Source organism: Pteropus alecto, unplaced genomic scaffold (assembly GCF_000325575.1).
Source record: "Pteropus alecto unplaced genomic scaffold, ASM32557v1 scaffold134, whole genome shotgun sequence".
Lineage (NCBI taxonomy): Eukaryota > Metazoa > Chordata > Mammalia > Chiroptera > Pteropodidae > Pteropus > Pteropus alecto.
In genome coordinates this window covers 4,282,020-4,295,347 of record NW_006436283.1, presented here as the reverse complement: position 1 = coordinate 4,295,347, position 13,328 = coordinate 4,282,020, and the positions used below count along the sequence as shown (strand labels likewise).

Genomic DNA, 13,328 nt, shown 5'->3' with positions numbered 1-13,328 from the left:
TTAAAATCCGCATAGGAACTCTTAAATGAGGCTGGGGAGCGCCCAACTCCTGAAGGCTCTTTGCACGTGGCCGTCCGGAGGCGCCAGGTGTATATAGTTTGGCAAACCAGCAGCTGCGGATGCATACGACAAAGGCAGGCAGGGTGTTTAAGCGCATTCCGTAAAATCGGTCGATGACAGATGCGGATACTATATTCCTCACAGCGCTCGTGCAGTAGTGTGTGGCGGGTCCTAGCCTGCTCTCAGCTCCTTGGGCCCCTTCGGAGTCTCCGCAGCCCTATCGGTGCCTACAGACTTTCAGCCTTGAGGTTTTCTTTCCTTGCTTCAGCTGCAGCTATCCGGGATCAGAACTTGGTTTCTCCTGGCCAGAAAGTCTCGCTCCAACCCCACCGGTCCTGCTCCAGGGCGCACAGCAGCGGTTCTAAGGCAGCGTTGGACTGGGGCAGGCTGAGAATCTGATGCGGGAACAGGGATGCCTCCCGGCTTTGCTCATGAGCTAGCCTCTATCTGTCTCCGGGTTTGCCCCCCTCCTGGAGTCCTCAAGCCAAAGCTTTTTATATGAAATTGGTTCAGGGCTTAAGAAGAGGCAGGAAAACTCTTAAGGGTGTGCCCGTTTCCTATCGTTGAGTGCAAGGCATTTCGGCAAGGGTTTGGGTACTTAGCCAGGCTCGTTCTGGAAAGCAAGGTAGGCCTGCGGCGTCTGCCCAAGTTGGGCCTAGAATGTGGCAACGGGTTCCAGGTGGTGGAAATGGAGCGAGACAGGAAAGCCTAGGCAGGTGCAGGGCTGGGTCCCGGGCTTTGTCTTCGGGTGTTTGCGGAACCCAGGGTGGGCGTGGGGTGCCAAGTCCAAGGCTCCAGGATCATGGTACAGAGCAGCTGCCTCGACAAACTGCCCAGTACCCCAGAGAAGTGACTTAGAGGCTGGAGCTCCGGTGCCGCTGCTCTGCCCGGCCCCTCCGTGCAGCCGCCAATGATGGCCCTGCGGCTGCTGCTCCATGTCGCCTTGCTCGGACTAGGCACCACGCAGTCCTCCGTCCAGGGCCGTCGTCACTTCCACAGGCCAGTGCTTGGTAAGTGGAAGGCATTGGTAGGTAGTGAGCTTTCAGATTTGGGCCTCAGGGCCTGCAGGTGACCTCGACCTCCATCCTTCAGCCTGGCCATCCTTCTTTGATGCCAACTCACCCCTGGAGGTTCAGGAAATCATCCAGATTCCCAAAAACGGGAGCTCGCCCCTGCTCGTAGACGTGCAGGTGGTCGTGTCGAATGTGTTCAACGTGGTAAGTGTCCTCAGGCCGTGGAGCAGGTGGGGCCCAAGCACTGAGCTGGGTGTGGGGCAGGATTCAGCCCCTGGCATGCTAAGTTCTCCCACCTTCTTTCGTGACACGCTGCCCCCTCCTGCAGGACATCCTGCGGTACACAATGTCCTCCATGCTGCTGCTTCGGCTGGTGAGCGCCCAGTGTGTGTGTGTGTGGGGGGGGAGGGAGTATAAAAGGGTGGGGGTTGGGACAGGAGAACCCTCTGAGTCCAGCTCAGAAGTACTGGCCTTCATCAACCTGCCAAGCCAAGAGGCACAAATTTGTGGAGAGCCAGAGCCTTAGTGGCATCCTTGTGTCCCCAGGCCTGGCTGGACACTCGCCTGGCCTGGAACGGGAGTGTATACCCACGGCGCATGGTCACGCGGCCCTGGAACTCACTGTGGACGCCGGGACTCACTATCCAGGAGGCGTAAGTGAGGCGGGAGTGCTAGTCCCAGGAAGCACTGCACATATCCCTGTCTTCCCCATCTGGAACCTGGAGGCCCTCTGAGCGAACATCTCTCTGTTGGGCACCCTGCCAGGCAACTGGCACGCCTCTCTTTTGGAACCCTGGGGTCAGGGCATGGCAGCTGGGCATGTGCCTGACTCTCCCCCTGCACCCCCTTCAGAGAAGGGGCTAGGCCTCCAGCTGCAGTGCCTTTCCTGCAGGCTCTGGGTAGACTGGCAAGACCAGAGCCTACGGGCCCAAGTGGATCAAGATGGCCACGTCGAACTCCACCTGGCCCTCACCACAGAGACCAACTGTGACTTTGAGCTCCTCCACTTCCCCAGGGACCAGAGTGACTGCACCCTCAGCTTCTACGCTCTCGGCAACACTGGTGCTGACAGGACAGGGGCTGGGGGGAGGGGAGGAGAGGGGAAGCCTCGGGTCAACGTCTGACATGGAGGTGGTGAGCCTGCGTCCACCCCAGTCTAGTGGGGCTGGGGGGAGGGGAGGAGAGGGGAAGCCTCGGGTCAATGTCTGACATGGGGGTGGTGAGCCTGCGTCCACCCCAGTCTAGCCCCCAGGCTTAGGGGAGCTGAATGGATCCCGGAGCACCTCTCACTAGATCTCCCCTGTCCTCCCTGTAGTCCCCCCCACTTTCAGTCTTCTGTCCCTCAGCTACCCCAAGGCGATTGCCCGCAACAGCCAGGGCCAAACCACAGCGGCTGGGCCACTGGTGTAAGCTCAGCTCGTGGCCTCATCCGTGTAAACATCCTGAAGGTGCCACTACCCAGTCAATATCCCACAGACCCCTCAGGTGACGCTGTCCAACTTGGCAGAGAAGTCCCATCCTTCCCTTATAACCCCTGCCTCCGGGAAATACTACAGGGCATGAATTCTAGTATTTCAGGTGTGAGATGACACACTGGTGGATGAGTCTGGGACCACTTCCGCTCCACAAAGTGTGCGAAGTGTATTTATTTTTACATAAAAATCTGTCTATGAATCTGATAAGGCCCTTCCTTTAACTGGAGAAAACTTAGGGGTGCAGATTCAGGTTTGGGAAGCCCTGTATGGTTCAGTTTCATCTCCAAGCCTACCCCCAGCAGCCATCAGAAGTCTCCGTCCCAGGCACCAGCTTGTCCCTGCCCCTATTCCCAAGAGGGATGTGGGGGCAGGGGTATCTCTTTCCTAGATCACCGTTCTCATCCCTACTCCTAGCGATGGAGCTGGAGTTCCAGGCGCATGTGGTGAATGAGATTGTGAGTGTCAAGCGGGAATATGTGGTTCGGGATTTGAAAGTCCAAGCCCTGCCCCAGCAGCTGGTACCCTGCTTCCGGGTGACGGTGAGTCGGGGAGAGGCTGACAGAGGGCTGATGGAGCATTGCCCTGCCCACCCTCCGCACACACCCCCAGAAAGCCCCAACTTTCTTCCTTCCAGCTGCGCCTACAGAATACGGCACTAAAGGCCATCATAGCTCTGCTGGTACCCGGGGAGGCGCTGCTGTTGGCTGATGTGTGTGGGGGGCTCCTGCCCCTTCGGGCCACAGAGCGCACCGCCTACAAAGTGACCCTGCTGCTGGGCTACCTCGTCTTCCACTCTTCCCTGGTGGACGGCCTGCCCAGCTCCTCCTCCTGCAACCCACTGCTCAGTAAGCCCTCTGCCCTCACCCACCCGGGGCAGGGGCCCTCTGCCTGGCTGGCCTTCTCTCTCCCCACCTCTGCTCAGCGACCCGGGCGCCGGAGGCACAGGCTGGCCCCTGACCTACGCTCCCGCCCCCTCCCCAGTTTACTACTTCACCATCCTGCTGCTGCTGCTGTTCATCAGCACCATGGAGACCGTGCTGTTGGCGGGGATCCTGGCCCGTGGCCACCTCGGGGCCAAGAACAGCCCCGGTCCAGCTCCGAGAGGGGAGCGGCAAGACCCTGGGAACCCAGGGCCTAATCCTGAAGGTGGGTAGGGGCTAGGGCCTTTCCTAGGGGTGGGTGAGGAATGAGGCCGGGAGCAGGTCTGACGGGGCAGAGCTGGCAGGATGCACGCCTGGGGCTGGAGGCTCCTTGTATTCTGTGCCCCACTGTTCCCACATCAGCCCTTGGAAGAAGCAGGTCTGGAGCAGGGAGCAAGGTCAGCCTCCTTAAAGGCCTGGATGACTTTGGACCCCCCGAGGTGACCCTGTGCCTTTGGAGCCTCTCTAGCAGAGTCTTTCTTCAACTGGAGGTGGCCTACAGTGGGCCAGACCCAAACGTTCACTAGTTGTAGGTCTCAGGAAGGAGGCCACACAGCGGACAGGCCCTGGGGTTCACCCTTCTGTTCTGGGTGAGCCTTGAAATGCTGCTCCTTTTCCTGCCTCTCCCCCACAGAGGCCCCCAGAGGAGTACAGGGGCCATGGAGGAGCTGGGCTGAGGCTGCCGACCACACCTTCTTCCTGGTGTATGTGGCGGGGGTGGTGTGTAGCCAGTTTGTCTTCGCTGGATTCTGGATGTGGACGACGTGCAAGTCTGACCCAGCCCCTGGCAAGGCCGCGCCCCATGGTGGGCAGCCCAGGCTGTAACAGTGCAGGACCTGGGGGAGGGCCATGACGGGGTCTCTGGAGAGACAGCGAGGGACACTGACTCTCTTCCTGAAGCCTGGAGGACCCTAGGCCACCCTGAGCTCTCCCTTCTGTTAGCATGTAAGCAGTGTGAAATAAACCCATCACCCAAGCTCAAGTGCACCCAAGGGTCTGCCTTCATTTTCATTGAGCTCAGCTGTTCACTCTTGTCCGATGGAGGTGGGGCCCCACCTCACACCCCGACCCTCACTCCACTCCTGAACTTCTCAGCAGTGGCCACCAGTCTCCCACCCCGCACCCACAGCTGAACTGCTCCTATGCAACCACTGCTGCTTGGCCCTGGGCCAGCAGGCACTGGGGACCAGGAGGCGGGGCCCAAGAGTCAGGCTGCAGAGAGTGATCAGAACGGCTCTGCATTCTTGAGGTGTGCTGGGCCCTTGAGGGCATGGAGGGAGAGCACTCCTGCTCCGGCCAGCTGGGGACAGAACACCCCCAGCCCTCAGGACGCGGATGATGGGGAATGCGCCCTCTGCACTAAATGCGAGAGCAGGTCCATCCTGCTTGCTTTTGCTCCAGGCCTCTGGCTGTGGTCAGCCTGCTCCTTTGAGCCCCCCTGTGCGTTTGGGCTGAAGTGGGGGGCTCCACCCCCAGCTCTGAACTGGGCTGGTGGAGGAGTGGCTGTGCCCTCCTGCTCCTGTGCACACGAGGCAGCTGTGAGCTCAGGCCTGTGTCTTCCTTCTCTGGCCTTCCCTGTCTTGAAGCCATCACATGTCCCCTGCAGGTGCAGTCAGGGACGTAAAACTCAAGGTGTGCAGGAAGCCCAGTGCCCAGGAGTGTGCTGGTTTGGTGTGGAGTGGGGGCTGTGGGAAGAAGCAGAAGCCAGGACTCAAGGACCCAGGGACAGGGCTCCTAGCACGGGCAGGGAAGAAATGTCCCTGTGCCAAAGGACGGCAAACTCACCCAGCCCAGAGGCAAGTGAACACTGGTTTATGTGTCCAATGACATGGCCGGTCTGGTGCAACCGGGCAGGGACAGTGGCAGGCTTAGGCGGACGTGTCGAAGAGGCGGTCTATCATGTCTCCCACCTGCTCCACGCGGTATTTGATGTACTTCTCAGGGTTCTTGGTGAAGGGCACGCTGCTGTACCTGACCAGGCACTGAGGTCGGAGGGAAGCCCAGCCCACCCTGCTCCACCTCAATCTAAGGCCCTCCCGCCGGGGTGCCACGGCCCCACACCAAAGCCCAGGGCACGGGATCTGCCACCCAGACCTACCACCCCCTCTGCATTTTCTCGAAGAGCACAGAGGTCTCGTGGGGGGAGTGAGGCGCATGGGGCTCACCTGTGCAGGAAGGCCCCGTAGGTCTCCTTGACCATGTGTTTCTGAGCCTGGCGAATCTTGTCCCTCTGCTCTGTGTCGGGAATAGCCCAGGCCTTCTGGATCTTGCACAATTCTTCAAGGCCATCATTGAAGCCCTGGCCACCAAAAGGGTGGAAAGAGAAGCCACCCAAACACAAGTATTTAGGTCTCTGCTGCTACGACCGCAGCAGCGAGCGGTGGAGGGGGTGCGATCCCCACGCCCCTTAAACCCCACTCACCTTAAACCGCTCCTTGATCATCTGCCGCTCCTTGTCCCGGAGCTGGGGGGCCGAGAGAGCTTTCCTCAGAGCAGAATCGACGGCCCCTACCCCTCCCCAAACACCCCGGCCCAGCCCTCCCCGATGGCCACACGCATCCTCCACTCTCCCATTCCGGCGGGACTCCTGTCCATCTTCCCCGAGACGGAACGAAAAGTATCACATCTGCCAGACAGCCCTTCCCAGCCCAGGTCTTCAGCCCACCTTGACTCCCGGTTGGAACATAGGTAGATTCTTCTCAGCGATGTAGTCAGTCACCTTTAACCAACTGCCCAGAGGGAGAGAAGCATGGGAGGGACGGCCTCAGGCAGCTGCTGCTTCCTGGGGCTGGTTTGTTTTGTTTCTTAAATCTCTTGATCTACTCAGGGTGGGTGGGGAGGGAGGGCAGGAATTGATCTGGGTCACAACGAAGCAAAATGTAACTGAGAATTTTCTTTGGGAACATGATTGAACTGCCTGCTTCAAAAATTAAGAACAAATAACAAAGCACTCAATAAATTGAACACACACTATCAACTATGCTTCACGTCAGTACCATGGCAAACTAAGACGGAGAAGCAGATGAGAAGAAAAGGAGGGGCCAGGGACAGAGGGACACCGACCCGGGAGAAGAAGAGGGAGCACTGCAGAGCGAGGCTCAGCCAAGTTCAAGGGCTCTTGCAACCTTGCTCTTTGCTGGGGCCAAATATTACCCACGCCTTTGGCAGTCAGCCCTTCTACCATTCTTAGCTCCGCCCTCGGCAGGCAGACTACCCTCTGAAGACGCTGGCACAGTGGGCCGGGTGAGAGCTAGCAGAGGTACGAGAGGGGGGCTTCTATCTCCACCCCACGAATGCGATTAAACACATGACTGGGTCCACAGGTGACAGTTCCCCATTACTGACCCCACTCCAACTGGGCCCAGCGTCCTGGGACTCTGAGAAGGAAGAGTGAGTGGTGGGAATCGGGGTGGGGGTGGGGGAGAGGGCCAGCCTCTCTCACCTGCGCTGGTAGGTCTGGATCTGCTGCTCGATATGCTCCCGGTAGGAGCGCTCGGCAGTCTTCTGGGTCACAGCCACCAGCTGGATCAGCTCGGACCTGCAGTAGGGTAGGGGAGGGAGCAGAGAAGGATGCAGTTGGCTCCCAGGGCCTGCAGCCCCGCAGCAGCACCAGCAGGCCCTGCCCCTCCCGCCCCACTTTCAAGAGCTCTAAGAAGGCAGCTGCACCCACGCCTCCCTGGGTCCTGGGACTTTGGAGAGGAAACGCTGCCCTCCCCAACTGGACACGGGAGGGTACAGCCAGCCCCGGGAGGGCGGGCGCCGGACCAGGTGAGGGCCGCAGACCGGCACCTGCGCTCGCTTACTTCTCCAGGGCCTTGAGGATGTAGTTGTAGTTGTTGTGCAGGAAGATGGCGCTCAGAGCGGGGTCCTCGTACACCTTGGACTTGCTCAGCAAGTTCAACTGCAGGTTGCCCAGGACTTTACCTGCACAGGATGGATGTGGCCACACCCACATGGCAGTTTGACTAAAATGACCTAATCTTGAGACCCACAAACCTGTTACTCCTCGTTCCCCCCTGACTCCAGACTCCCCGAGCCTCGGGAGCCCTTTGCCCAGCTCCCCGGCCCCCGAACCAGAGGTCAGGTTGTAATCCCAAAGGTCAGGGGGGCTCAGGAGGATGACCCGGAACAGCAGGAAAGCGCAAGGAGAGGGGAAGGACAGGCAGGGTGCAGGGCGCGGGGCGCGGGGTGCAGAGCGCAGGGTGCTGGGAGAGTACTCACAGATGTAGGTGCTCAGGAGGCGCTTGCTGAACTCGGAGCTGTAGCTGGTGGCTGAAGAACTAGTCTCTGTGAGAGAAAAGGTCCTGTCATTGCAGAGGCGACAGCCAAGACCCTCTCTGGCCTTCCCTCAGCCTGAAGGGCAACCGAGGAAATGCTGGGAGGGGCCCCGGGCCCTCCTTCCTCTGGCAGATGGGACGGAAGGGTGCTCGGAGCAGAACTGGCCTCCAAGGCTCCCCGTCCGCTGCAGGGAGCATTCCCTTGGACACCTTCTAGACCCCAGGGCAAGCCCCTCTATGGTGATGGGGTAGCCCAGGATCAGCGGGAAGGCTGGCAGGTCAGGAGTGGGACAGCCCCTGCCCTTCGGCCCCCGACCCATGCTGGTGATATCTACGAGGCCCACCTATCCCATTTGTCAATAGCAGAGTCAGAACGGGCTCCCGTGGCCTCTCCCCCTCCTCCCCCGCTTCCCACCACCTCCTCTACTGGGCTCTGCTGAACAGAGGGGACTTGCGGCCCATCAGAGTGGAAGGCCAAGGGGAGGAGGGCGGGGGCAGGGAGGCGCTGGGCTAGCCTTGCCGGGCACTCAGGGTGCTGGCGACAGCAGGACGCTGCCTAGATAAGCTCGGACACAGAAAGTGGTCATGCAGGAAGCTGAGAGCTGGGGGTACTCTGAAGGAACCCATGTCCCCTCTGACCCCCACTCCCCAGTAGGTCCTGAGTCTGTCCCAGTGCCTCTGTCCCCACGGGGCCTCCGGGGGGAGAAGGATGGGGCTGCAGAGCCCTGCTGCTTACCTCGGGGGTCTAAAGGAATATTGTATGTGTCCCCAAGAACTACGGAGTGAAAGGCAGTGCGCACAGAGGGGAAGGAGGGAGAGACAAAGACAGGAGAAAGATGCAAAGTGCAAAAACAGGTTAGAAATGGCGTGGCATCCCACCTGCTCCCCACGACAGCCAGAACAGACAGCGGGACACACCCCGGCTGGACCCGCCGAGGACCAGGGAACACACACACTGGCCAGTGGGGACCTGGACAACTGCAGGCCAATGGCTGCCTTGGCTCCTTGCCCCTTGACAAGCTGGGCTGCGTCTCAGGGCCAGGAAGGACCTGGAGACGTGTGTCTCCTCACGTGCCAACCTTGGGAAGTCATCAGGCTGGTCCTAAGATGCCAGCCCCCCCAAAAGGGTCAGTTGTGTGAGACTCATTAGAACAGGGGACCCCAACCTCCAGGCCGCGGACTGCTACTGGTCCGTGGCCTGTTAGAAACAGGGCTGCACAGCAGGAGGTGAGCAGCGGGCGAGTGAGCAAAATTCCATCTGTGTTGGCAGCCGCTTCCCAGCGCCAGCATCACCGCCTCAGCTCCGCCTCAGACCAGCAGGCGTTAGATGCTCACAGGAGCACCAGTCCGCGGTACCAGAAAGGTTGGGGACCACTGCAGAAGGACAGGTGAACACAAGAGGAGCGGGAAAAATGCAAACGAAGGGGCGAGGTGGGAAGGGCACCTTCTAACAAGCGAGTGCGCTCCAGAGGGAGCCGAAGGGATGGGGGTCGGGTCAGGAAGGCAGTGAAACCCTTTCCTGATGTTCGGGCACAGAGGGCCCAACCAGCTCAGGTGTCCCGCCACAGGCCGCATCTCCACCCCACCCCACAGGGCTGGAGGAAACTGCACCACAGGTGGCCAGTGCCTACCCCATGTCTCCAGGCAAGAGGGAGGAGGGGGTCACGGGCAGGGGGCCCCAATGAGAGGTGCCAAGTACCTTGGGAGGCCAGCATGGCGCCCGCCGTCTCCTGGAAGTCCAGGAGCTGCTGCAGGAAGAGGATGGCCTGCATGGGGGAGAAAATGGGTCCAAGAAGGCCAAGAGCAGGACCCAGAGGTCAGACTGCTTCCCGCTATGCACCCCCCACGACCATTCCACGGCAAGGGCAGGGCTAAGGGTCTGCCAGAGAAGAGGGCTGCACACTTCACGGTTCATGCTTCAGGTCTGGCTTTCGGGGAAAGACCCTGTCTGCTGGGGGCACTAAGCACTCCACGGTCCCTCCTGCCGTTAGCTACCGGTAGCGAAGGCATGGGTGGCTCTGGGCCAGGCTAGGCCCCGCCAGGTGACCTCGGGCGGCACCTACGTTGCTTGTGAGCTCGTGCACAGTGCCATCCTTGGGCATGTTGTATTCCTTGTCCGGGTCATTCTGTGGAAGAGACAGCCCCACTCCCTGAGACAGCTTCCGAGGAGGCCTCTGGCCCATGCCTGCCCGTCAGCCTGCTCCTGGCGCCCCCTCCTGGCACACAGGTGTCAGGCTGCCCCTCCGCACAAAGGTAAGCAAGACAGACATTCTAGGCAAAGTGGGGCAGGAGCCTTATGCCCTGGGCCCCTGGGAAAGAAAGGGAGGCAGTGGGTACTGGCAGGAGACTGCCAGCCAGTCAGCTCTGCCTCGGGGCAGACCCGCCCGCTTGGAGGCCATTCTCGGAAGGGGTCCTTGAGCCAGGTCACTGGTGGCCCTGCTCACAGCCCCGCAAGCTGGCCGTGGCAATGGGAGGAGTAAGCTGACCTTGATGTTGTCGGCGAAGTCCTCCAGCGCTTTAGCGCCTACGGTCTCCATGGAGGTGATGAGGCCCGGCAGCTTGTTCTTGGTGCTGGCGGCCGTTCCCTGAGGAAGCACGCAGCTACTCAGTGGGCCGGAGCCCCGGCCACTGTCCTCGGCCGCGGCCTGTGCGCGTGGCCTGGAGTGTTCCCAGACGCTTCCCTGCCCCTCACCCCAGATGGCTGCCTCTCTGTCACTCACGAAACCTGTGAGCTGCTTCCATTCACCCTCTGAGCAGAGGTGGGGGGTCAGAGAAAGCGGTTCTCCTGGGAGGCCATGCCAGGCAGCGGGATTCCTCCTCCTCGTGTCCCCAGGGGCCTCCGCGCCCAAATACCTGGAGCACCTGGTCAAACTCGGGCTTGGTCTGCTTGAGGTGCCGCAGGATGGGGAAGACGGTGAGCACCGCAGAGAAGTCGTGTCTCACGATGGCCTTCCGGGCGGCGGACACGATGTTCTCCCCCTCGATCATCAGCCCGTCCAGCGCATCCTGAGAGGGGGACGAGGACACAGTTCAGGGAGGGGACGAGGAGTGGTGAGTTGGTTCCCAGGGACAGGGAGGGCACCTGGAAGGGTGTCGGGGGGGGGGGCCAGTACGCTCCGATGCGGGATGGGAGGTGCCGACAGGGACACAGCACCCAGGACAGTTCCCTGGGATGCAAGGTGGAGGCGGTGGCTGTGTTTGGAGGCTACAGACAACAGGCCCGGCCCAAACTCGATGACGGCCCTTCCTGGGACGTCCGGTCAGGGGCAGGGCAGGACCTGTATCAGGGAGTCGAAGGTCTTCTTCTGATGGTGCTCGGGGATGACTTCCGTCAGCAGCTGGTACTCGCTCTGGGCCAGCTTGACGAAGGCACTGACGCAGTGGATGTAGGCGTCGGTCTCCACGTCCAGCATGTCGTCTCTCCCTGGGGGGACAGCAGTGTCGCTGAGCTGCTGGTCTGGGGGCAGCCCTCTCCCTGCTATGGGGGCACGGGTCTCCCCAGCTCCTGGCCTGTGGGCCGGACTGGCAGCAGATGGGGAGGAGGAACACTGTCCGGGCAGAAAGCTGAGGACTCTGGCAGGCCCGACCGGGTTCGAGGGGAAAAGTCCAGCCTTTCTCCTGGCTTCGCTTTCAGCTTTGCCATGAACAGGTGCTGGAGGTGGTGGGGACGCGGGTAAAAGAACAAGGACGGAAGCTTCCTGAATCTTCTTCCTGGACAGCGTATGTCTGACCCCAGGGTTAAGAATTCTGAATTGTATGGAAAGAGGGCAGCCGAGGATGGGCAGGCAGCAGTGCCCACCTCAAGGAGGCAGGCACATCCATCTCTGAAAATGCTGGGCCTCTGAAGGCAGTTACCAGCCTGGCCAGGCCTCGGGAACATAAGAAGGCGGTGGGCCCCAGCCTATGAGGCTAGCTGGCATGCGGTCAAAATCTGAGAAGAGGCGATGTGAGCCTCAGGGAGGGAGGGCTCCTTGGTTGTCAGCTGCCCCAGTAGGAGGCTGGACCCCGCTCCTAGAGGCTGGGGCGGGGGCGCTGGCAGGCAACCTAGTTCTATGCGCCAAGGGATGGGCTCCCAGGAGGCAGAGCTTGGAGCTGTTGCTGGAGCCAGCTGTAGGGACTCCCTGCCCACCTACCAAGTCGCGGCCACTTCTCCCCTTGGCCCAGGCCCCGAGAGGCAGGTATGCACTCCCATCTGGAGAGAGGCAAGGAGACCTAGTGCCCGAAAGAGAGAGACTGGCGAGAGAGGCGACTGGGCCTGGCCCATCCTCAGAGCAGAGCGGCCAGCTGGGCCAGGCGGGGCAGGCCGTCTGGTGACTGCTGTGAAGGCAGCGGCGGCCGCCCTCAGGCTGGGCTGCGGTACTCACCAGCCAGCGGCCCGTGCTTGTCGTTCAGGGCCTCGGACAGGTGCTTAACTCGGAAATCATGCGCGTGACCTAGCGAGACGTTGGCCGCACAAACACAAGCAGCGTTTATCCAGGGGCCGGGTGGGCTGCCCCTCGGGGGGCTGGGAAGAAGCCCTCGATCTCCGGGAGGGGGTATGAGATGGGGGTTTGGGGCAGGGACACCAGAGAGGGCTCTGAGCCCCTCCTCTGCCTCAGACCACCTTGGGAACAGCCGTTTCAAGCCTGACTTGCAGTGCCTTGCACCACCCTCGGGAGCTGGTTTCCCCGAGCCCAGAGGCCAAGAGAAAGCTGCAAGGACCGAGGGGTCTGAAGAGCTTCCAGCAGCTAGAGACCCCGTTAGGGAAATGTCACTGCCGACTGGATGGGGACGCCTTCTCTCGTTGGTCAGGCCCCCCAGGGTGGGGCTGTCCTTCCTCTGATAGGAGAGACATGGCCTCCCATAGGCTGCCCGTCCCCATGCTGCACGTGGGGGTGCAGGGGGTGGCCAGGAGGCCTGGGCCGGCTCAGCCCTGCCACTGCTGGTCTGAGCGTGAAAGGGCTGCCCGTGACAAAGAACCTTCTATGAGTTCAAACGGGAGACAAGGACAGAGACAGGGAAGGGAGGGAGCGGGAAGTGTCGAGGAGGGCAGAGCTGCCGTCAGCCAGACAGGATCGGGCCAAGGGCCACGAAACCTGTCCCTGCACCTGCCACAGCGAGGGGCACAGGGACACGCCGTTCCCACCCGGCCCCTTCTCAGGGTTTCTCCCGAGGCCCTCCTGGGGGGCTGAGGCTCTGCCCTGCCCCGCGAGTGAACACACGGTGGAGGAGGAGGAACGGGAGAGGAACACGGGGTGGTTACCTTCCAGAGGAATGAGGTTAGAGCCCCCCTTTTTCCCATCTAGACCATGCTGGGAATACTGTTTCAGAAGGTTCTGAGCCTTCCGGATCGTCCCTGTCACCAGAGCCACACAGAGAGGAGATAAGAAGACCTAGGAAATGAGTGAGAGAAAACAGCAGCAGCCCTCCACCTGCCCCCCGGCCCCGCCCCCGGCCCCCCGACAGCAAGCGCACCCAGGCACCGTCTCCCGCAGCGGGCCCTTCCCCAGGACCGCCAGAGACCCTGCGGACAGAGAGGAAGGAACAAACACATTTCGCTCTCTCAACAGACCTCCTGATTCTGCTATGGACGCTCACTGGTCT

General features: G+C 61.1%; 2 protein-coding genes across 7 annotated transcripts in view; one reads left to right on the top strand and one right to left on the bottom strand.

Moving 5' to 3' along the window:
- The first annotated feature begins 973 nt into the window (after positions 1 to 973).
- On the top strand, positions 974 to 4,319 carry ZACN (zinc activated ion channel). Its single transcript, XM_006912201.3, has 9 exons — positions 974 to 1,070; positions 1,153 to 1,277; positions 1,402 to 1,446; positions 1,620 to 1,726; positions 1,966 to 2,135; positions 2,963 to 3,087; positions 3,183 to 3,393; positions 3,530 to 3,694; positions 4,103 to 4,319. Exons 1-9 carry the CDS (start codon positions 974 to 976, stop codon positions 4,291 to 4,293), a joined length of 1,236 nt encoding a protein of 411 aa, XP_006912263.1. The 3' UTR covers positions 4,294 to 4,319.
- Positions 4,320 to 4,446: 127 nt separating this feature from the next.
- EXOC7 (exocyst complex component 7) overlaps positions 4,447 to 13,328 on the bottom strand; it is a 16,671-nt gene continuing 7,789 nt past the window's right edge. Inside the window, exons 7-21 of one of the 6 annotated variants that reach the window (XM_006912200.3) lie at positions 12,988 to 13,080; positions 12,110 to 12,178; positions 11,024 to 11,169; positions 10,599 to 10,751; positions 10,232 to 10,330; positions 9,809 to 9,871; positions 9,445 to 9,511; positions 7,690 to 7,755; positions 7,272 to 7,392; positions 6,911 to 7,006; positions 6,134 to 6,197; positions 5,891 to 5,932; positions 5,634 to 5,767; positions 5,254 to 5,439; positions 4,447 to 5,153 (exon numbers count right to left, since the gene is read on the bottom strand). In XM_006912200.3, coding sequence (XP_006912262.1) covers positions 5,337 to 5,439; positions 5,634 to 5,767; positions 5,891 to 5,932; positions 6,134 to 6,197; positions 6,911 to 7,006; positions 7,272 to 7,392; positions 7,690 to 7,755; positions 9,445 to 9,511; positions 9,809 to 9,871; positions 10,232 to 10,330; positions 10,599 to 10,751; positions 11,024 to 11,169; positions 12,110 to 12,178; positions 12,988 to 13,080 — 1,316 coding nt within the window. In that variant the 3' untranslated portion in view covers positions 4,447 to 5,153; positions 5,254 to 5,336. Of the gene's footprint in view, positions 5,154 to 5,253; positions 5,440 to 5,633; positions 5,768 to 5,890; positions 5,933 to 6,133; positions 6,198 to 6,910; positions 7,007 to 7,271; positions 7,393 to 7,689; positions 7,756 to 8,481; positions 8,521 to 9,444; positions 9,512 to 9,808; positions 9,872 to 10,231; positions 10,331 to 10,598; positions 10,752 to 11,023; positions 11,170 to 12,109; positions 12,179 to 12,987; positions 13,081 to 13,328 lie in introns of those variants that run through there. The other 5 variants (XM_025047170.1, XM_025047172.1, XM_025047171.1 and 2 more) reach the window with 5 other exon arrangements.

What these genes read in the sequence shown, in the direction of transcription:
- ZACN (XM_006912201.3), top strand. Translation starts at nt 974, where the DNA reads ATGGCCCTGCGGCTGCTGCTCCATGTCGCCTTGCTCGGACTAGGCACC. An exon ending in CTACGCTCTCGGCAACACTG is followed by an intron (nt 2,136 to 2,962) that starts GTGCTGACAGGA and finishes CCCTACTCCTAG; the next exon opens with CGATGGAGCTGGAGTTCCAG. An exon ending in TACCCTGCTTCCGGGTGACG is followed by an intron (nt 3,088 to 3,182) that starts GTGAGTCGGGGA and finishes TCTTCCTTCCAG; the next exon opens with CTGCGCCTACAGAATACGGC.